Below are 24,000 nucleotides of genomic sequence, written 5' to 3'. Positions count from 1 at the left end.
TATATATATATATATTATATATATATATATATATATATATATATATATATATATATATATATATATATATATATATATATTATATATATATATATATATATATATATATATATATATATATATATATATATATATATTATATATATATATATATATATATATATATATATATATATATATATATATATATATACATATATATATATATATATATATATATATATATATATATATATATATATATATATATATATATTATTAAATATGACCGAAAAAGTAAGATTAATAATTCTAACACGAATTTTCTCAATCTTTCGTACATTTCTTTTTACTGTTGGAGGTAATTCAAAAATCAATTCTCCAAAATTCATTTTTATTTCTAGTCTGACGCGACACTTGAGCGTGTTTCGTAAAACTTATTACATTTTCAAAGACTTTAGTTTAAACATACACAACTGAATAGAACTTACACATCTCCGATTTGTTTATATCAAATATTTATATCTCCGATATAAACAAATCGGAGATGTGTAAGTTCTATTCAGTTGTGTATGTTTAAAGTAAAGTCTTTGAAAATGTAATAAGTTTTACGAAACGCGCTCAAGTGTCGCGTCAGACTAGAAATAAAAACGAATTTTGGAGATTTGATTTTTGAATTACCACCAACAGTAAAAAGAAATGTACGAAAGATTGAGAAAATTAGTGTTAGAATTATTAATCTTACTTTTTCGGTCATATTTAATAATATATGTCTACAGGAAAGACTGCTACCAAAATATACTATATATATATATATATATATATATATATATATATATATATATATATATATATATATATATATATATATATATATATATATATATATATATATATATATATATATGTATTTACATATGTATACTTCTGTATTCACCTATGCGTACTTCGTTCAAGATAGAGCAATTAGCCTATTGACCCTTGTGTATGTATGTGTGTGCGTGTGTATGCGTGCGTGTGTGCGCGCGCGTACATGTGCATGTGCGTGTGTGTGTGTATTCCTGCAGTGTACCCACACTAACTGAACACCCCCACACAGGCGGAGCAGCCGTGAACTGTGCCTCCAGGAAGGGTATACCTGGGTGCCACCCGGCTTGACCAGTGAACAGGTGAGTCTCCCCCTCAACCATTCTCCCTCCCGCCATTAGCGAGAGTTTTGGGACGGGAAATTTGAATACCATTTCACCCGAGCTTCGGAAATGGGGTCAGGCGGCCTTAATGGGAATGGGTGGGGCAAGGAATGTGGATTAATGAGGTTGGCTGGGTGGGGCTCAGGAGGGGAAGTGAAGGTCAGGAAAGAAATGAGAAATTGATTCAGGATTCCAGACGTAGATTCGGACATGTTTCAATAAGAGGCTTCAAATATGCTGGGTATACCTCTCAGTGCATATATAATCTATAGATGAAAGGGTATATACATATATAAGGTGTCACATACATAATTACAAAATTTGAACATGAAACAATAGACATAAATTATATTAATTAAGACCTGGGTAAATACTGGTTAATAAATGTTTTAAATAAATAAGATCGGTGATATATGGGAAAAAAAATCCCGGGTAACATAACAGACGTGGGATGGATGGATGGATTGTTTCGAGCGTTGGATAGACGCGCGAATCCCGGCCGGGACAGAAACGGTTGGCCACGTGTCCTTTCCCCTAATGCCCCTTGCTGTTCATCTAGCAGTGAATGGGTACCCGGGATAGTTAGGCTACTGTTGTAGAGTTGCATCCTTGGGGGGGGGGGAGGGGTAACCTATAGCCTAACGTCTATAGGTACACAGACAGCCTGTCCCCCCATGGGAGAACTAATTAATATGGGGAGAAATTTCGGCTAGTAGATTAGCTGAGACTATTATTTACCTGAGTTTATCTGAAGGGTCACCATCTCTCTCCACGGGCCCTCGACGAAGACAAGAAGCCGGCGGCTAGTCGAAGGTGAGGCTTGGATACAATAGACCAAATTATGCTCTGATGGGTTAAGATAATAAGATTTGTGCTGGCCGGATTAGGGGCTAGTTAGGTAGGCCGGATTGGGGGCTAGTTAGGTAGGCCGGATTGGGGGGTAGTTAGGTAGGCCGGATTGGGGGCTAGTTAGGTAGGCCGGATTGGGGGCTAGTTAGGTAGGCCGGATTGGGGGCTAGTTAGGTAGGCCGGATTGGGGGCTAGTTAGGTAGGCCGGATTGGGGGGTAGTTAGGTAGGCCGGATTGGGGGCTAGTTAGGTAGGCCGGATTGGGGGCTAGTTAGGTAGGCCGGATTGGGGGCTAGTTAGGTAGGCCGGATTGGGGGCTAGTTAGGTAGGCCGGATTGGGGGCTAGTTAGGTAGGCCGGATTGGGGGGTAGTTAGGTAGGCCGGATTGGGGGCTAGTTAGGTAGGCCGGATTGGGGGCTAGTTAGGTAGGCCGGATTGGGGGTTAGTTAGGTAGGCCGGATTGGGGGCTAGTTATCTAGGCCGGATTGGGGGCTAGTTAGGTAGGCCGGATTGGGGGCTAGTTATCTAGGCCGGATTGGGGGCTAGTTAGGTAGGCCGGATTGGGGGGTAGTTAGGTAGGCCGGATTAGGGGCTAGTTATCTAGGCCGGAATGAGTTAGGTTTGGTTTCAGAAATCAATATCTTGGACTATTATAATTATAATAATTTGTAAACAATTATTAAGCTGACAAGGACACTGGACAAGAGATGTATTGGTGTCCTCAAGCTTAAATTTATATACATGCAATGTTTTTATATTGTAATTTTTTTGTGTATTAGGCTTAAGCGACAACGTGTAATATATTCTAAAGTCATCCCTGAGTTCCTAAGCAATGCCGTTTTTTATGTTGTTGCAACGCTTACGTTTTCTATTATGCAATCGCTTGGAATAAGCTTTGAAATTGTATGGTAGACTTTACCATTTGGATTAACTAATAAATTATATATCTTTTATTAATACCACTTCGGACAGGTGTGCTTGCAGTAATTATCTCACGTATTACTGAGATAATTACTTACCTCAGTAATACTTGAATAATTGTTCGCAATGTCTTTGTATCTTTAATTTATAAGGGGACGGCATCATTATAGGCTGTGAAGCACACACAGGGACATTCTTGTAGGATAGAAGCAAGGGGCCTAAATCATTGAAGGTTTTAGTAGTAATTAAACAAGATTAATGATATGCGACAAGCTGGGAAGATTATCGCAGTTTGCCACATTGCCGTTAATTCACATTTTCTTTGAGTAGTTTAGAAGCTGAAAGAAAACTTGTCCTGCCTTGTTCCTCTGAATTCATTAATCAGAGTTAACCTAATTAATATCACGTAACCTAGTCTATTGTAATCAGAACTTGACTAACCAAACTGACCTCACCTAACAGTCTACCTCACGCTGGCTCTACGAGCGCCGGGTTTACTTGAGTCAGTCGTGTATAATAAAAGTGTGTGGTTTACACAGCGACGTGACCCTTCCCTTCAGTATAGTTCTTTCCCTGCAACATGGCCCGCCCCCTTCAGCATGGCCCTTCCCCTTCAACATGGCCCCCTTCCCCTTCAACATGGCCCCCTTCCCCTTCAACATGGCCCTTCCCTTCAACATGGCCTTTCCCTTCCCCTTCAACATGGCCCTTCCCTTCCCCTTCAACATGGCCCTTCCCTTCCCCTTCAACATGGCCCTTCCCTTCAACATGGCCCTTCCCTTCCCCTTCAACGTGACCCTTGCCCTTCAACATGGCCCTTGTCCATCAACATGGCCCCCTTCCCCTTCAACATGGCCCTTGTCCATCAACATGGCCCCCTTCCCCTTCAACGTGGCCCTCCCCTTCAATACGGCCCTTGCTGCTATAAGATGGCCCTCTTCTACAGATCTACGACTACATGAGCTGCCTGCCTGGCCACAAGGTGCCGCGGCTGGCCACGCCGGGGGAGAAGGCCCGGGAGCGCCAGCTGATGCTCCAGCTGCCCAAGCAGGACCTGGCCCTCGCCTTTACCAGACACGTCGAGCCCCAGCACCACACCTCCTTCAAGGACTTCGTGGCGGCCAGGAACGACATCGCGCTCGATATTGGCATTATTAAGCCCCACATTCCACATAATATTGTGAGTAGCGTCTTGCGGGAGGGTTGTCAAGTGTGTAAATTGTTTGTTGGGGGTAGTTGAAGTAATGATAAATAATTTAAATTTCGGAGGGAAGGAATTGTTAAGTCACCCACTCTAACGTTTTCCATTGATCGTTTTCTTTTATCAGTTTCTCCGGATATAAAAGAAAACGACATTGATGGATAAACTCGTTTAATTTGTATGCACCAACTTGTTATTACTGAGTATAATCTAGATTCTAGAGAGACATTATACTCCTGTACCCGTGTTAATGACTGATTACTACTCGTTGTGCACAGTGATTTACTCATTATTGGTGTTGCAGGAGTGCCGAGGGTGCGGAGAAGTGATCAGCAAGGGGTCAGTGGCGGTGGTGGCCCCAAGGTGTGGGGAAGAGGCCACATGGCACCCGGCCTGCTTCACCTGTGCCACTTGTAAGGAGCTGCTGGTTGACCTGGTCTACTGTGTGTGGGAGGAGACGGTGCTCTGTGGCAGGCACTATGCTGAGCAGCTCAAGCCTCGCTGTGCCGCTTGTGATGAGGTCAGTGAGAGGTTCCTTACCGTCTCTCTAACACTACTTAACCCTATAGTACACTACCCAACCCTATAGTACACTACCCAACCCTAAGGTATATTACTCAACCCTATAGTACACTACCCAACCCTGAGGTATATTACCCAACCCTATAGAACACTACCCAACCCTAAAATATATTACCCAACCTTATAGTACACTACCCAACCCTAAGGTATATTACCCAACCCTATAGAACACTACCCAACCCTAAGGTATATTACCCAACCCTATAGAACACTACCCAACCCTAAGGTATATTACCCAACCCTATACTACACTTCCCAACCCTAAAATATATTACCCAACCCTATAGTACACTACCCAACCCGCTCCAAGCAACAGCCTGGTGGACCAAGCTCTCCCAAGTCAAGCCTGGCCTCGGGCCGGGCTTGGGGGAGGGGGGGGGGTAAAAGAACTCTCAGAACTCAGTCTTATCGAGGTACAAGTCCACTTTATCTTGAGAATCTTCTTAATATAAATAATGCAAAATGGCTTCCTTGAGTCCTCATATTTACAGATCTTGTGTGATTTATGACTTTTACTGTTATAAGAGTTAACAAAGGCGAGTAACAGTTTCTTTAGGGGTTGGTTTTATGAGAAAAGAATTGTCAGGAGAAAGCGCCAAGCCATTACGACTAAATAGCACTGGGAAAGAGGCAGTATAAAGATTAGGGATGGGACGGAGGGAAAGGAATGGTGCCCAACCACTTGGTGGACGGTCGGGGGATTGAACACAGACCTGCATTAAGTGAGGCCGTCGCTCTTCCGTCCTGCCCAAGTGGTTGGGCATACAAGTAGCAGTTTACATCAGTGATTTACTCGAGATTTGTATACCCAGTCAGCTGGGTATACCCCTGATCGACCAGGTTCTTGGGTCGACTCGAACACCTGAAGATTGTACCATACTGGTCAATGCTTATGATGGTCACCTACCCTGCATTGGTCACCATGCAAAGAGTCTGGCCACCATTCTTGGAGAGACACAAATAGAAAGACATTCTAGCGTATAGATACACACACATATATGTACAATACATACACTTTAAAACCTTTCCTGGAACTTTATGTGTTTTAGAAATGTAATATACAACTGTCAGATAAACAGAAATGTCGTAAACAACTGTCAGATAAACAGAAATGTCGTAAACAACTGTCAGATAAACAGAAATGTCGTAAACAACTGTCAGATAAAACAGAAATGTCATTAACAACTGTCATATAGTAGTAGGCATCCTTCAGTCTCGGGAGACTATGGAGTTGCGCCCTGGTTGTCAATCCTGGTGCAGCGTCTGGTGTGACTGATGAGGCCAATCCGAGAGTGGCAGTCCATCCCACACCGAGCACAAACGAAGTCCGATTCTGGTCTGTCTTCCTGGCTACCGGCTTTCCTTCTCTGTCTCTTTGCCTCCGATTCCTTGACAAGTGACTCCTCGAACTTGGAGAGACCTCTTTGAACAGACTGCCTCCAGGCTGAACGGTCTGCAGCCTGTGTCTCCCATATAGCAAGATCGACGTCCATGGCTTTCAGGTCCCTCTTGCATACGTCTTTATACCGTAGCTGGGGCTTGCCTGTTGGACGCTTTCCCTGCATCAGCTCTCCGTACAGGAGATCCTTGGGGATCCTGCCGTCGCCCATTCGCACAACGTGCCCGAGCCAGCGCATTCGTCTCTGTTTCAGCATTGTGTACATGCTGGAGATTCTTGCTCTCCTCAAGACGTTGTTGTTTGTCATCTTGTCCTGCCAGGTGATGTCCAAGATGTGTCGAAGGCAGCGCATGTGGTAGGCATTCAGCTGTCTTTCCTGACGGGCGCGGAGTGTCCAAGACTCACTGCCATAAAGGAGAGTGCTCAGGACACAGGCTCTGTAAACCTGAATCTTAGTATACTCAGTTAGCCTATTGTTAGCCCACACTCTCTTTGTCAGTCTGGACATGGTAGTAGATGCCTTACTGATGCGTTTGTTTAGCTCCGTATCAAGAGAGAGGGAGTCAGAGATTGTGGAGCCCAGGTACACGAAGTCGTGAACAACTTCCAGTTTGGAATCAGAGATGCCGATGTCAGGTGGGGAGTCCACTCCTTGTCCCATGACTTGTGTTTTCTTCAGGCTGATGTCCGAAAGCCTGAGAGGCCTCGCTGAAGCGGGTTATGAGCCGTTGGAGGTCTTCAGCTGAGTGGGCAGTGACTGCTGCGTCGTCGGCAAAAAGGAAGTCGCGCAGACACCTCAGCCGAACCTTCGTCTTGGCTCTCAGCCTGGCGAGGTTAAAGAGCTTTCCATCCGACCTGGTCCAGAGGTAAATGCCTTCCGTGACAGATCTGAAGGCGTGCCGCAGCATAACTGCGAAGAAAATCCCGAATAGGGTTGGAGCCAGTACGCAGCCCTGCTTTACTCCACTTCGGATGTCAAAGGCGTCTGATGTTAGGCCATCAAAGACCACGGTGCCCCTCATGTTCTCATGGAAAGATCTGATGATGCTGAGGAGCCTGGGTGGGCATCCGATCTTGGGGAGGATCTTGAACAGGCCATCCCTGCTGACGAGGTCGAAGGCCTTCGTCAGATCTATGAAGGCTACGAAGAGTGGCTGCTTCTGTTCCCTGCATTTCTCCTGCAGTTGTCTGAGGGAAAAGACCATGTCGATGGTGGACCTGCCAGCTCTGAATCCCCATTGTGATTCTGGATATAACAGCATTAGTTTATAGCATACTCTTGACCCCTGCTGGATATATTTCAGGTATGTTTGGGGACTGTTAGGTATAATTGAGGACTGTTAGGGGTATGATTGGGGACTCTTAGGGTATGATTGGGGACTGTTGGGTATGATTGTGGACTGTTAGGGGTATGATTGGGGACTGTTAGGGTATGATTGGGGACTGTTGGGTATGATTGTGAACTGTTAGGGAGTATGATTGGGGACTCTTAGGGTATGATTGGGGACTGTTGGGTATGATTGTGGACTGTTAGGGGTATAATTGAGGACTGTTCGGGGGTACGATTGGGGACTCTTAGGTATGATTGGGGACTCTTAGGGTATGATTCGGGCATGTTGGGTATGATTGGGGACTGTTGATTATGACTAGGGTCTGTTGGGTATGATTGGGGACTGTTAGGGGTATGATTGGGTGATTGTTAGCGTATGATTGGGGACTGTTGTATATAATTGGTGACTGTTAGGCCATGATTGGAAGACTGTTATGATTGGGGACTGTTGGTATGATTGGGGACTGTTAGTGCATGATTGGGAATTGTTAGGATATGATTGGGCACTGTTGGGTATGATTAGGGACTGTTGGGTATGATTGGGGACTGTTAGGGGTATGATTGTGGACTGTTAGGTATGATTGGGGACTGTTAGTGCATGATTGGGAATTGTTAGGATATGATTGGGCACTGTTGGGTATGATTAGGGACTGTTAGGTGTGATTGGGGACTGTTAGGTTATGATTGGGGACTGTTAGGGTATGTTTAGGGACTGTTGGGTGTGATTAGGGACTAATAGGGTATGATTTGGGACTTGGGTGTGATTGGGAACTGTTAGAGCATGATTGTGTGCTTTTGGGTATAATTGGCAACTGATAGGATATGATTGGGAACTTTTGGCGTATGATTTGGAACTGTTAGGGGTATTATTAGGGACTGATTGGGTATGATTGGGGACTGTTGGTTATGATTGGAGACTGTTGGGTATGATTGGGGACTGATAGGGTATGATTAGGGACTTAAAGTATGATTGGGGACTGTTGAATATGATTGAAGACTGGTCGGGTATGATTGGGGACTGTAGGTTTGATTAGTGTTGGTATGAGTGAAGAGTGTGACTCCCACAGGACCCCCCTAGTGTGACCCCCACTGGACCCCCCTGGTGTGACCCCCACTGGACCCCCCTGGTGTGACCCTCACTGGACCCCCCTGGTGTGACCCCCACTGGACCCCCCCTAGTGTGACCCTCACTGGACCCCCTAGTGTGACCCCCACTGGACCCCCCTAGTGTGACCCTCACTGGACCCCCCTAGTGTGACCCCCACTGGACCCCCTAGTGTGACCCCCACTGGACCCCCCTAGTGTGACCCTCACTGGACCCCCCTAGTGTGACCCCCACTGGACCCCCCTAGTGTGACCCCCCACCCATCCATAGACCCATCACCGCAGTAAAACTTCATCAACAAACAAACGTCATCACCGGATGTTAAAAGCAGGTTAATTACCGGTTGACTGTTAAGTGACAGTGATGAGGGGGGGGGGGTGATGGGATTGGGGGGGGGTGATGGGGTTGGGGGGGGGGGTTGATGGGGTTGGGGGGGAGACACAAATGGACATTACACGGTCGACAAGAGTGTCATCTTCCCCCCCCCCCCACACCCCCCTTTTCCCTCTGGCGCGCCCCCCTCTCTCCCCTCTAATCCTTAAGAGGATTTAGCCCGGTGCTAAGAACGGTAGATTTTGTCTTTGAGAATGTGAGGAGTGATCTTACGAAACGCATCACTATAGGCGTCAGGCCCAATAGAAAGTAAAAACGAACTTTGGAGAGTTAATTTTTCAACCTCCTGTTTCAGTGAGGAAAAACGTAAGAAATATCGAGAAGATTCGTAGTGGCTGAATTATAAATCTAATGTTTTTGTCGTTTTCAACGAAATATGTTTAAAAGAAAGACTGCTTTCTTTTAAAGCCTCGGATAAAAGCACACATAACGCATTAGAGGGGACTTTTAGGTCCCCTCTAATACAGGTTTGTTGTGCTTTCTTAAATATACATTTACACGCGGTTTATAGATCTACCAACTGCGGTCCGCGTGTAAATAAGTTTTTTTTATGTGAATATTAAGTTTCCGAGAAAGATTCTTGTCTAGAACTGCGTGAGTGCGTGTATTTTATAAATATAAATATATATTTTATAAATATATATATTATTTATTAATGATATATAAATTGTGTGTGTGGCGAGAGAGTGGGAGAGAGTGTGAGGGGAGCTCCGGTGGTCAGAGGTGAGCCCACATCACCCCCCCAGGTTAATTTTGTCTGGCCAGATACAGTACAGGTTGGGGAGGGGTCGTGTGCCCAGTGTTACTGCTCGCCTTACACCTTCCCGCTCGCTCTCACACGCTCCGGTGAGTCCCTCTATTGTTGCTCTAGTAACTCATCTCTCTCTCGCCTCCACATACGACTGCCTTCTTTATAGTCATATATATATATTATAAAAAGTCAACATGTCTCGCTAATCAACTTGGCAGCAATAGTGGCTCGGTTCCAAGGAGGTTCGGTGCTTCTCTCTCAACATCTACTCATAATTTCCATTAGAATTGTTTATTTTGGCCGCAATTTGAATTTAAAGCCGTCTTAATGGTTAGAGGGATGAGTCAGGTGCTAAATTGTGTTTACTTAAGTGCCCCATTCATGGTGTCAATTTATAGATCTACCAACTGCGGTCCACGTGTAAATAAGTTTTTTTTATGTGAATATTAAGTTTCCGAGAAAGATTCTTGTCTAGAACTGCGTGAGTGTGTGTATTTTACTTTATTTTAAATATTTAGTGAGTTGAATAGGATTATGCTTATTGTATGTCATCACTTGGGTCTATTATTTTTGGAGAGTATGTTCTGATGACTGTAGTTTCGTGTGTGTGTACTCGCCTATTTGTGTCTGCAGGATCGAGCATTAGCTCTTGGATCCCGCCTTTCGAGCATCGGTTTACAGCAATGACTCCTGTCCTATTTCCCTATCATACCTAGTTCTAAAATTATGAATAGAATTTGCTTCCACAACCTGTTTCTTAAGTGCATTCCATTTTTCCACTACTCTCACGCTAAAAGAAAACTTAATAACATCTCTGTGACTCATCTGAGTTTCCAGCTTCCATCCATGTCCTCTCGTTCTGTTACTATTCCGTGTGAACATTTCGTCTATGTCCACCCTGTCTATCCCCCTGAGTATTTTATACATTCCTATCATGTCCCCCCCCCTCTCCCTTCTTTGTTCTAGTGTCGTAAGGCACAGTTTCCTCAGACGCTCTTCATATCCCATCCCTCATAACTCTGGGACGAGTCTCGTTGCAAACTTCTGAACCTTTTCCAGTTTCCTTATATGCTTCTTCAGATGGGGACTCCATGATGAGGCGGCATACTCTAAGACTGGCCTTACGTAAGCAGTGTAAAGCGCCCTAAATGCCTCCTTACTTAAGTTTCTGAATTATTTTCTAACTTTTTCCAGTGAGTGTGAGTGTGTATGCGTGCGTGTGTGTGTGTGTATGTGTGTGTGTGTGTGTGTGTGTGTGTGTGTGTGTGTGTGTGTGTGTGTGTGTGTGTGTGTGTGTGTGTGTGTGTTTAGATTTTTATTATTTTTTACCATGCAAGGGTCGGAAGCCGGTGGGCCGAGCGGACAGCACGCCGGACTTGTGATCCTGGGTTCGATCCCAGGCGCTGGCGAGAAACAATGGGCAGAGTTTCTTTCACCGTATGCCCCTGTTACCTAGCAGTAAAATAGGTACCTGGGTGTTAGTCAGCTGTCACGGGCTGCTTCCTGGGGGTGGAGGCCTGGTCGAGGACCGAGCCGCGGGGACACTAAAAAAGCCCCGAAATCATCTCAAGACAACCTCAAGATAAGGGGGTAGAATGAATTTGTATTTGTGGGTAATTTTTTTAAATAATAGTTTTAAGAAACATTATTAGTTAACGATTAGTTGAGGATAGATTATCTTAGGATAATTGGGTATTCAGTGATATATGCTATTACTCACTATTATATCACTTATATATATATATATTTATTTATATAATATTTATACTTATATAATATATATATATATTAGATCACTATTATATAGTATTCAAAACAATACATTCACCTTGCTTTGAAAACGTCGTCATTCTGAATACATAAATTGATGTTTATACATAATACATGTATACATATGCACATATGTGCTGCCATGAGGATATAAAGGGGGTGTGTTTGCCATAAGATGGAGGAGGGTATTGCCATAGGGAAGGGGATATATTGTGTAATGTTGCCATTGGAAGTGGAGTAGAGGTCTTAGTTTGGACGCAGGTAGCATAGTGTTGCCATAGAGAGGGTAGAGGGCATAGTGTTGCCATAGAGAGGGTAGAGGGCATAGTGTTGCCATAGAGAGGATAGAGGGCATAGTGTTGCCATAGAGAGGGTAGAAGGCATAGTGTTGCCATAGAGAGGGTATAGGGCATAGTGTTGCCATAGAGAGGGTAGAAGGCATAGTGTTGCCATATAGAGAGTAAAGGGCATAGTGTTGCCATAGAGAGGGTAAAAGGCATAGTGTTGCCATATAGAGAGTAGAGGGCATAGTGTTGCCATAGAGAGGGTAGAAGGCATAGTGTTGCCATATAGAGAGTAGAGGGCATAGTGTTGCCATAGAGAGGGTAGAAGGCATAGTGTTGCCATAGAGAGGGTAGAAGGCATAGTGTTGCCATATAGAGAGTAGAGGGCATAGTGTTGCCATAGAGAGGGTAGAAGGCATAGTGTTGCCATATAGAGAGTAGAGGGCATAGTGTTGCCATAGAGAGGGTAGAGGGCATAGTGTTGCCATAGAGAGGATAGAGGGCATAGTGTTGCCATAGAGAGGATAGAGGGCATAGTGTTGCCATAGAGAGAGTAGAGGGCATAGTGTTGGCATAGAGAGGATAGAGGGCATAGTGTTGCCATAGAGAGGATAGAGGGCATAGTGTTGCCATAGAGAGGATAGAGGGCATAGTGTTGCCATAGAGAGGGTAGAGGGCATAGTGTTGCCATAGAGAGGATAGAGGGCATAGTGTTGCCATAGAGAGGATAGAGGGCATAGTGTTGCCATAGAGAGGATAGAGGGCATAGTGTTGCCATAGAGAGGGGTAGAGGGCATAGTGCTGCCATAGAGAGGGGTAGAGGGCATAGTGTTGCCATAGAGAGGGTAGAGGGCATAGTGTTGCCATAGAGAGGATAGAGGGCATAGTGTCGCCATAGAGAGGGTAGAGGGCATAGTGTTGCCATAGAGAGGGGTAGAGGGCATAGTGCTGCCATAGAGAGGGGTAGAGGGCATAGTGTTGCCATAGAGAGGGGTAGAGGGCATAGTGTTGTCATAGAGAGGATAGAGGGCATAGTGTTGCCATAGAGAGGGTAGAGGGCATAGTGTTGCCATAGAGAGTGGTAGAGGGCATTGCGTTGCCATAGAGAGGGTAGAGGGCATAGTGTTGCCATAGAGAGTGGTAGATAGCATAGTGTTGCCATAGAGAGGGTAGAGGGCATAGTGTTGCCATAGAGAGGATAGAGGGCATAGTGTTGCCATAGAGAGGGTAGAGGACATAGTGTTGCCATAGAGAGGGTAGAGGGCATAGTGTTGCCATAGAGAGAGTAGAGGGCATAGTGTTGCCATAGAGAGAGTAGAGGGCATAGTGTTGCCATAGAGAGAGTAGAGGGCATAGTCTTGCCATAGAGAGAGTAGAGGGCATAGTCTTGCCATAGAGAGGGGTAGAGGGCATAGTGTTGCAGTAGAGAGAGTAGAGGGCATAGTGTTGCCATAGAGAGGATAGAGGGCATAGTGTTGCCATAGAGAGGATAGAGGGCATAGTGTTGCCATAGAGAGGGGTAGAGGGCATAGTGCTGCCATAGAGAGGGGTAGAGGGCATAGTGTTGCCATAGAGAGGATAGAGGGCATAGTGTTGACATAGAGAGAGTAGAGGGCATAGTGTTGCCATAGAGAGAGTAGAGGGCATAGTGTTGCCATAGAGAGAGTAGAGGGCATAGTGTTGCCATAGAGACAGTAGAGGGCATAGTGTTGCCATAGAGAGAGTCGAGGGCATAGTGTTGCCATAGAGTAGAGGGCATAGTGTTGCCATAGAGAGGATAGAGGGCATAGTGTTGCCATAGAGAGAGTAGAGGGCATAGTGTTGCCATAGAGAGAGTAGAGGGCATAGTGTTGCCATAGAGAGGGGTAGAGGGCATAGTGTTGCCATAGAGAGGGGATAGTGTTGCAGTAGAGAGAGTAGAGGGCATAGTTTTGCCATAGAGAGAGTAGAGGGCATAGTGTTGCCATAGAGAGAGTAGAGGGCATAGTGTTGCCATAGAGAGGGGTAGAGGGCATAGTGTTGCCATATCAGCTAGCGCTGCGGGCTATAAGGTGCTAAAGTTAGCGCTGCAGACTATAAGGTGCTAAAGTTAGTGCCTCGCACGGCCAATGGTTTAATGGCGGTCATTTAACCCCCTGACTCCCTGTAGGCGAGACGGGAGGCTGACGTAGCTGTTAGTCAAGCCTGTTTGTCATGTTGAGAGGCTTATAGGTACTGGGGGTAGGGATTGGGAGGTTTATAGATGGAGATTTGAAGAAGATTAGGTTGGTAGGGTTCTGTTTACCTGGGTGTCTCGAACCGCGGCCCCAATCTCTTTCGTTGTATCTTTGTGTCTCTCTCCTTTCTGTGTCTGTCTGTCTCTTGTGTGAGGCATGTGGGGCTAACACCCCTAGACACTAACGACAGCGTCTAATCCCTTATAGGGTCGTTTAGAGCCCTCCCCAGCACATAAAACCCGACCGTACCAACACCTATAGTACTCCCATGGCCCGGCCCCAAGTTAAAGAAAACGGGGTGCGGCACGTGGGGAATATACTGGCCAAATAGGAAAATGGAGATTTCGGGGTAAACTTAATTGTTATGTTTCTTGGGGATTCTACTTGGATTTATCTGAGTTGCATGGAAGGGGACATGGAGCCGGAGGTTTGTTAAAGACCCTCAACACCCCAAAGCATTAGGACACCCCAAAGCCGGCCGTACCCGGGTATATATATATATATACTAGCTGTATATATATACGTACTAGCTGTACCCGGCCACAGCAACCTTCCCTTATCTACCAGTCCTTCCCACCATTCACCCTGCCCTGTCCCCTCGTCCCCACCATCCCCAACTGCCCCTTCCCCTCTCCCTCCCCCTATTACCTCCTCCCATGTCCCCTCTTCCTCCCCATTATCCCCCACTCCTGTCCCCTCGTCATCCCCAACATTCCCCACTCTCTCGTTTGATGCATTCCCAAACGATCTGATGTTCCCATCACTGAAATATAAGACAATCAGTTAGAAAAACGAAATGAAAAAATAAAAATATAAATTATGTTCAAGAAATGATCGGTAAACAACTCAGCTCATTTCCAATGCAATGTCACACACAAAAATTAAATCAAAGTGAAAATCAATTGAAATCTATGACAATTCAATTTGTCATAAGAAATTGAAATTGAGCAATCAGAAACATTGAAATGGAATCATAACATATTAAGTATTGCGTGTGTTGCTCTTACATGCAACAGATGGCGCTGTTTCTTAAAAAAATTAATGATATTTTCTGTCACAGGTGTTGCATCTATACTTATGCATACGAAATGGTACACAACACAGCTCAATTTCACCGCAAGGTCACACAAAATAATTAAATCAAAATGCAAATACATCAAAATTTATGAAAATTAAATTTATCAATGCAATCGGAAACATTGAAATGGAATCATAACATATTTAATATAGCGTGAGTTGCTATTATGTGCAGCAGATGGTGCTGTTTTTTCAAAAAAAGGCATGTTTTTACCTGTTATAGGTGTGGGATCTATATAGTCGGTATATAAAAACATGCGCATATCGACATGGAACGTTGTGTCAAAATTTCAAAGCCATTGGTGAAGAACTTTCGGAAATAACAGGGTGTTGCTCTTACGTCTAACAGATGGCGCTGTTTTTCAAAAAAAGAATGTTTTTCCCTGTCACAGGTGTGGCATACATATGGCAGGTATATAAAAACATGTGCCTAGTCGAATGCAACGTTGTGTCAAAATTTCAAAGCAATCGGTAAAGAGGTTTCGAAGATTTCCCTCCCATGAAGAACACATGAATAACACAGTATTTAAAAAAAAAAATGTTTTTTTTTCTGTCACAGACGTGACATATATATAATATGTATATATAAACCCGCTCGGATGCGAATGCAACGTTGTGTGAAAATTTCATAGCAATCTTCGATTTTCATTTGAGATTAGCGTTTTCCATATATATATATATATATATATATATATATATATATATATATATATATATATATATATATATATATATATATATATATATATATATATATAAATATATATATATATATATATATATATATATATATATATATATATATATATATATATATATATATATATATATATATATATATATATATATATATATATATATATTATTAAATATGACCGAAAAAGTAAGATTAATAATTCTAACACGAATTTTCTCGATCTTTCTTATGTTTCTGTTCACTGTTGATGTTAATTGAAAAATCAATTCTCCAAAATTCATTTTTATTTCTAGTCTGACACGACACTTGAACACATTTCGTAATAACCTATTACATTTTCAAAGAATTTTAGTTTACACACACACAACTATTACCTGCAAACACTAAACAGAGTTCTTACTTATGCTATGATTTAAACAGCTTTCATTTTTCATTTTATACCCGCATTTTGGGTTAGGTGATATGTTACAACAGTTTTGGATGAGGTGAACAAAACTTTCAACACAGGATAGAACACGAAATAATGGGTATTGAAGGTAAGAATGGATGTAATTGCAGTGGGCCTATTGGCCCATATTTCTTGATGCTTCTATATTGGAGCGGAGTCTTGAAGTGGGTTGAATATAGTTGTGCATTAATTGGCTGTTGATTGCTGGTGTTGACTTCTTGATGTGTAGTGCCTCGCAGATGTCAAGCCGCCTGCTATCGCTGTATCTATCGATAATTTCTGTGTTGTTTGCTGAGATTTCTCTGGTGATGGTTTGGTTGTGGGGAGAGATTATATGTTCCTTAATGGAGCCCTGTTGCTTATGCATCGTTAATCGCCTGGAAAGAGATGTTGTCTTGCCTATATACTGAGTTTTTTGAGGCTTACAGTCCCCAAGAGGGCATTTGAAGGCATAGACGACGTTGGTCTCTTTTAAAGCGTTCTGCTTTGTGTCTCAAAAGCGAAGGGCAACTCCAATGCGGAGAGCGTCATGACTGAGGCGAGGTCCCAGGGCTGCATTGGGCACAGCAAATAAAAAATCCCCGGCGTGGGGTGCTGTTACCGCTAGGAGGCGGGCTTTGTTTTCAGCATCAGCGTTGTCAATCATTGCTGTGACAGTCTTTTCCATTATGGGGCTATCCCAGTGGGCCTGCTTGTGGTCTTTTGGGACTAGTGGTCGGGGTTGAGGGTGTGCAATGGCGTCCCATTGTCTGGCTGCTTCGATGAACGTTTGATCATGAGTTCCCGCTGTCTCTCTCATACGCTCTGGTAGGATCTGCCCTACCAATTCGTTGGCTGCTGTACATAAGGATAAGAAGGCTGGAAGTGCTACCTCAGTTGCCTTTCGTATGCCTATCCCTCCAAATCTCACTGGTAGTGTTGCTTGGTCCCACTGACTGTCATCTAAATCTAGGTTGAGCGCCTTCCTGAATATTGACCTGAGGAGCTCATCATATTGATTTAGAAGTGGGTTGCCAAAAGTGTTTAAGCCACAACAGTTGACTATAACTCCTAGCCTATTTACTGCTAGGTGAGCAGAGGCATCAGGTGAAAGGAAAGATGCCCAATCATTTCTGTCCCGCACAGGGATTCGATCCGGTCCCCTTAGAATGTTTGAATCAAGAACTTAAATAAGTCAGCTTTTACTATAGGAGCTTGTAATTGTCTTATGGAAGTTCGCGAGTAGTTTGTGGGGTCGAGAGAGGCGGGACCCAGGAGCCATAGCTCATCCTCGCCACAACTAGAACTAGGTCAGGGCCCTCGACCCTGTTAAACCGGCACAAGGGATGTAATCGATACCTGAAACACTGGAGGAAATACCAGGTTGATTACTGCTTCAGTGGGGAGGAGGAGATTAGTACGGGGGTTGGGGCGGGTGAAGGTGGGTGTAGGTGGGTGTAGGTGGGGGGAGTGGGGCAGCCCAAGGTCACCAGGTTGGGGGTATAGCCGTGGTGGGGGGGGGGAAGGGGGTTAAATAAAAGTGTAGTCATTGTGTTGTAATTCGCAGCTGCTAGACCTGGACTTCCACTCTTGTCTAGACCGCCATGAAGGGCTCCTCTCTCTCTCTCGCCTGCCTATAGTGCACTATCTCGACCCTGTCCTGCCAGTCACCCCTGTGACTCACAGGATGAACTCTCTCTCTGTGTCTGTCTCTCTCCCTCTCTCTCTGTGTCTGTCTGTCTGTCTCTCTCTCTGTCTCCCCCCCACTATAGGGCAGGACCAATGAGGCCTGACTCGCTGGTGACGTCACAGGCGACGCCTAGCCCCCCTACAATGTTTACCATGCTGTGATCGGGGTAACATTTCAACGCTTAAAACTTCCATATAAATCCCATTTAATCAAATTTATATAACTAAAAGTTTTTTTTAATGGTAGTCTAAAGATACAGTCTAGAAAGCTGTTCGTCTGCATTCTATTATATTTAAAAACACGTTTATGTGTGGTTAATTTTATAAATTTTAATCTATTTTTGTATAATCATTATTATTGCCTCTCACAGGAATGCTTAATGGGTGGTATGTTGAGATCACTGTCATCTGTCGCCAAGACAATTGATGGCTCAGACTCCACCACGTATATTTAAAAATATATATGTGAACACTGCAAGAAAATTACATCCACTTATTTTAAACGAATTCCCTCAATTTAGATTTTTGTTTTCATCCATGACATTAAGGCGAGAAGTGTTGCAACCGCCTTGCATGCTCGTCTCCCTGATTCACTTTGTTTATTATTCTCTAAAAAAAAGCAACAAAAAATAGGCCAAGCTTTGTGTGTGTGACGTCATCCTCACTGTTGACATAAGAAGTTGCCAAGTATGGCAATAATTGGATTGATTTGTATACATATTTTGTTTGGGTGGTGGTGGTGGGGGGTGAGGGGGGGGAGTTGTGATACAGGTAGAGAAAGTTAGCACCATCTGGCCTGGGGTTATAGGGCATGTAAGGGGGGTTATCCGAAGAGGTGAAAGGTGAAGACGAGAGAGAGAGAGAGAGAGAGAGAGAGAGAGAGAGAGAGAGAGAGAGAGAGAGAGAGAGAGAGAGAGGAGAGAGAGAGAGAGAGAGAGAGAGAGAGAGTGAGAGGAGAGAGAGAGAGAGAGAGAGAGAGAGAGAGAGAGAGAGAGAGAGAGAGAGAGAGAGAGAGAGAGAGAGAGAGAGAGAGAGAGAGAGAGTATACGTATTAAGTAAATTCCATGAAGGTCCCTCACCTTCTCAAGGTCACCACCTTTACATCACCAACATCACCACCACCACACCCCGCTCCCTCCCAATCATTACACCACACACCTGGGGAGCCATTACACCCCCACCAACACCTCCTGCTCCCTCCTACACAGCCCCGAGCCCCATAACACGCCAGTCCTCCACAGGAGCCGGTTCCTCCTGCTGCTCCGCGGACCTTCCTCTCTCGCATGTAAACACACTAGTCCCCGTTGATAGGCCTTGGAGCAGTGTGCGTTGATAGGCCTTGGAGCAGTGTTCGTTGATAGGCCTTGGAGCAGTGTTAGTTGATAGGCCTTGGAGCAGTGTTCGTATATAAGCCTTGGAGAAGTGATCGTTCATGTGCCTTAGAGCAGTGTTCGTTGATGAAAATCTAATCGTTATAGCGAATGAGATATACAAGTGTGCATAATAGAGAAAATAATACATATAAAATGCAAATTTACGTGTTTGCTTTTAGTGTTTATATTGTTGTAAGGAAAAACACTTATTAATCCTGGAATACAAAATAGAATCGTGCCAGCCAACGTGTATTTCGTCAAAGTTTGTGCTAGTTGTATTTTTTTAACTTTAATTTCAGTGACGTGTTGAACTGCACCACGAAAAGCCTAATTAATTTGTAGCCATCTGGAACCATCATTTATTTCGTCCTTTAATATATATATATATATATATATATATATATATATATATATATATATATATATATATATATATATATATATATATATATATATATATATATATATGCCGACGTTCGTGTTCGTGTTACTTGAACCGCAGTTCTGTAAAGGAAAATTCAAAGCTTTGAATTTTCAGCTTGGATTGTGTATTTCCAGTACATATGTAATATATATTTGTATAACAAATACGTTGTTTGGATATATATATATATATATATATATATATATATATATATATATATATATATATATATATATATAATATATATATATGTTTAGCTGGTGTAAAAACCTTCTGGGACAAAGGGACGTAATAATTTACTTGAAGATTAACAAAATTTTTGTTAGCGGGATTAATTTTTGTATAAATTACTTTGTTTGGAGTTGTGTTAACTCAGAAAATTATGAATAGTTGTACGTTTTTTTCAGTGTTTAAAAAACAACAAATATATATATTTATTAAAAAAAAATGGAATTTGCTCATTTTGTTATACAAAAATATAAGCACACATATATATAATTTAAAGTTGCACAGTTAAACAAATTATATGTATATATAGGATTTTGAATATTTGGTGTTTTCCCTAACAAAAAATAGTAAAGTTGAAATCAAATAGCCATGATAACATTTGAATGATTAACATTATCATAAACTCCTCGTAAATGCAATCACATTATGTATATACATGTATATACGTAACATCACTTTTGGGGGGTGGGGGGGTCAAACTACGCTGTGCTCCTATATAATCCCGAGTTATATGAGTGTATATCACACCATAACTTGTTCAAACTACCCGAAGCATTAACAGCCGTTCTCAAGGCAACTACTCTTAGAGCTAATTACTCACATCTGACCCCAAAGACGTGATGGGGTCACGTCTCTGACCTCTGCGTCGTGAAACTCCAAGTGCAACGTCAGGTCAAGGAGTCTGTTGGAGCTAGCAAAGGCCACTAAACACACACACATGACGCGAATATTTGTATTGATGATGTTTTTGTAAATATTTTTATAGTTTTTAAAAGATCAATCTTTTAAGAACTATAAGGAATAAAACCTCGAGAAAGAATTATAAATTGATACAAAGATTATACAGTGAGTGAAGATATATATACATAGATCCATACATATTCAATGCTAATGAACAAAACTGGACAGTTTGAAATATAATTGAAAATATGCAGAAAACCTATTATAGAAACAAACGCGAAAATATCAATAAGAAACATTGCTGAAACACAGAAAACGAGAAAACGGCTCTCCAGACCTTGAACAACCAGAAGAAAACGGTAGCGACCTGAGGGGTAACTAGCATATTATCGCTAAGGATGACTACGACCGCCCTATCCCACAGGATGGCGGACGACCTTGCCTCCGTCGAGGCCTCCAAACCTGAGGTCAGGCTAGGTCACATTTGCTCTCTCTTTAAACGCCATGAAAGGTTATGATATAGACAGATTTCGTAAGGCCATTCAAAACTTGATAGGCCTAGGTCATGCTCTTGAATGCTAGCTAAGATACTTTATGCTAGATTTTGGTCATACTATCTCAGGCTGGAATACTCTAGCATCTGGACTAACATAGGCAGAGAGAGAGTATTATGTTAATGTTATTTTGAGTATTATGCTAATATTTTAATCTAAACTAAACACGCTCCAGTTTACAACCTACCCTACACGAGGTCCAGTTACACCTACCCCACCACGAGGTCCAGTTTACACCTACCCCACACGAGGTCCAGTTTACACCTACCCCACACAAGCTCCAGTTTACACCTACCCCACACGAGGTCCAGTTACACCCATGCCACACGAGGTCCAGTTTACACCCACCCAACGAAGTTCGCTGTGCGTTGCAAGAGGCAAAGGGCCCCTTGGGCGCATGATAATAATGTAAATATCACCTAATGTCTTTATTAGTGTTATTCCTTATTAGTATTTATTATTAACATCAATTATCCTTTTTATTATTAGCAGTAACAATATTACTATTTCTCCCCTAAGTAGTTAATTTTTTAAAAATTTACATACTGTTTTTCGTAATTTATGTTTAACGCAGTAATTATATATATTTAGTTGTTAGCAATATTATCTCGTATGGCTCCTATGCCAGGTAAGTAAACAGATAGCTAAATTTATAACCCTCCAGAGGTTAATAGGCCTTAACCAACCAACCCTATCAGTTCAAACAAGGTGTCATGGTTATTTAAGCTTAGGCCGGTAAGATGCGACAGATTGGGTTCAGTCAGACTAAGCACCGTTAGATGCTGGTCAGTAGTTGTACGGGTGACGTAACTGGACCATGTAAAGCATCATAACATTGACGTTTTCTATATATATTTTCTATCTTTATAGGTTAGATGAGGTGCTTGGGTTCGTACGTTTCTGGTTAGGCTAAACTGTTCTATTGTTTGCGCTTCTGTTTAGGCGAAACTGGTGCATTTTTTATGGAGTGGCAAATTAGAGAACGGGTTGCTGAACAACTGACAAATAGATGGTTAAATTAGAGTTGACTATTTCCCGTCTCGCGTTTTCTATGGGTTTTCCATTCTCTGTGGTGACGGTTGTGACTGACCTAGTTACCATTTTCTGTTTTTGCACATGGTTTAATATGCTAGCGTGGTTTTGATGGGGAAGCTGAACTGTTTGTCTCTCTGATTTTGCCTGTCAACCTCTATATGTCTGTATCTCTTTCTCACCTTTTCTCCTATCTTTGTCTCCATATATGTGCCTGTCTGACACATACACTTACTTTACCAAAGAGCCAAAGCTCAACCCACGCAAGCACAACTAGATAAGTACTCTCTCTCATAAACAATATTTATCACCAAGACTTGCTTTTGCACGCATCGTGGTAATATTTTTCAGATGGTTGCGTCAAACCTCTGAATATTTCGCTCTATAAGACCTGATACAATTTGAAAAAATCAAGGATTTCAAAACACGTTAATTATGTTGCCAAGGTTAAATTTCTGTATTTATTAAAATATACAGTTATATTCCTAGCCTATTTTTTCAATTATAGACAATTAAACATACAAACGTAATTAGTATAATCAAAGAAAAATTACAATTATATTGTCAGTCGAGAATAATAAGTGGGTGCAATATTTTGCTAGCTAGTAACTCTCATCATCCATTTTTTTTGTCCCGTTGCCAACTGGTGCCTTAAGGTGTCCCATTTACAATTGGTGTGGAAGTCGGCCAAATGGATAACGAGTCTTGAGTCTGTGATGTTTGAGAGCGAGGAATCGTGAGTGAATGTACCTAAACGTGACGATTGAAATAAGCACTCTAAATGCAATAATTGTAAGTCGTCATTTTGGCAACGCTGAGCGCTAGCAGTTGTCAGATAGGATCAAGTTGTCCTATTTCTAATGACACGTGGCCATGAGGCCTTATTTTCTGTTTTCTTTTTATTTTGCATATAATGGTAATTAAATTATTGTTATTATGTAAAAAATATCAGTACTGTTTGGTCGAAATATTTTATATACAAAGGTTTCCCCTGTTAAAGATTAATTCAAACCCATTTTCTGTTATGAGAATTGTATTCCTAGAAAACGTAGATTAATATTCGCGACATTTGCTAAATATTTTGTAATATGATTATAATAATTTAATATTTTGATTGATTAATTAATTTTATTATTTTATTGTATTCCAGGTAAGATGTTGTAATAATAAATTCAACTAAAGACGTAAGTATGACTGGCGTGTTTGTGTTGTATTAAGGCAAATACAACGTGTATAAATCATTAGTATATCTCCAGTCAGGCAGCATATTTCAGGACTAGAGTATATATATATATATATATATATATATATATATATATATATATATATATATATATATATATATATATATATATATATCGCTGTTGTTGGTGTATATACATAGTACGCTTCAGTACTGTTGTATTGTGGTATTATATTACACTGCAGCGTATATTGTATTATAGCCATATGGTGTATAGTTGTATTATAAGTATATACGCTATTGACTCTGTTAAAGAGCCATACAACCTGTCCTCACACTTAAAGCGTTGGTATTCTTACGGAATCGCCCAATCCCATTATATATGGGATTGGAACGTGTGATCTACCATCTACTGAATCTTCTTATCTGTACCTACTATCTACCCCTCCCCCCTCCACTGTCCACCCCTCCTACTCTTCCACCCGCTTCTCCACCTGTCCACCCCCGCGACTGCTCACCTGCTTACATTTATCTGATGTACATATTCCTTCCCTCAGACGTGACCACGCCCACAAGGGCACGGGCATGACACGGATATTTACCTAAAGTGTCTCGTCGGTATATACATAGATGGGGCGGGCCGTGACGTCACCGCTTGTCCCGGTG

The 24,000-nt window shown here is 42.4% G+C and overlaps 1 protein-coding gene across 6 annotated transcripts in view; it reads left to right on the top strand.

Moving 5' to 3' along the window:
* Positions 1 to 24,000, top strand: part of Lmpt (four and a half LIM domains protein limpet) — a 319,449-nt gene that overhangs the window by 116,520 nt on the left and 178,929 nt on the right. For all 6 annotated transcript variants that reach the window (XM_069338065.1, XM_069338058.1, XM_069338078.1 and 3 more), the window contains 3 exons: positions 1,079 to 1,148; positions 3,885 to 4,118; positions 4,444 to 4,659. In XM_069338065.1, coding sequence (XP_069194166.1) covers positions 1,079 to 1,148; positions 3,885 to 4,118; positions 4,444 to 4,659 — 520 coding nt within the window. The remainder of the gene's footprint in view (positions 1 to 1,078; positions 1,149 to 3,884; positions 4,119 to 4,443; positions 4,660 to 24,000) is intronic.

The sequence above is a fragment of the Procambarus clarkii genome, chromosome 5, assembly GCF_040958095.1.
Source record: "Procambarus clarkii isolate CNS0578487 chromosome 5, FALCON_Pclarkii_2.0, whole genome shotgun sequence".
NCBI lineage: Eukaryota > Metazoa > Arthropoda > Malacostraca > Decapoda > Cambaridae > Procambarus > Procambarus clarkii.
This window is presented reverse-complemented; position numbering and strand designations above follow the sequence as displayed.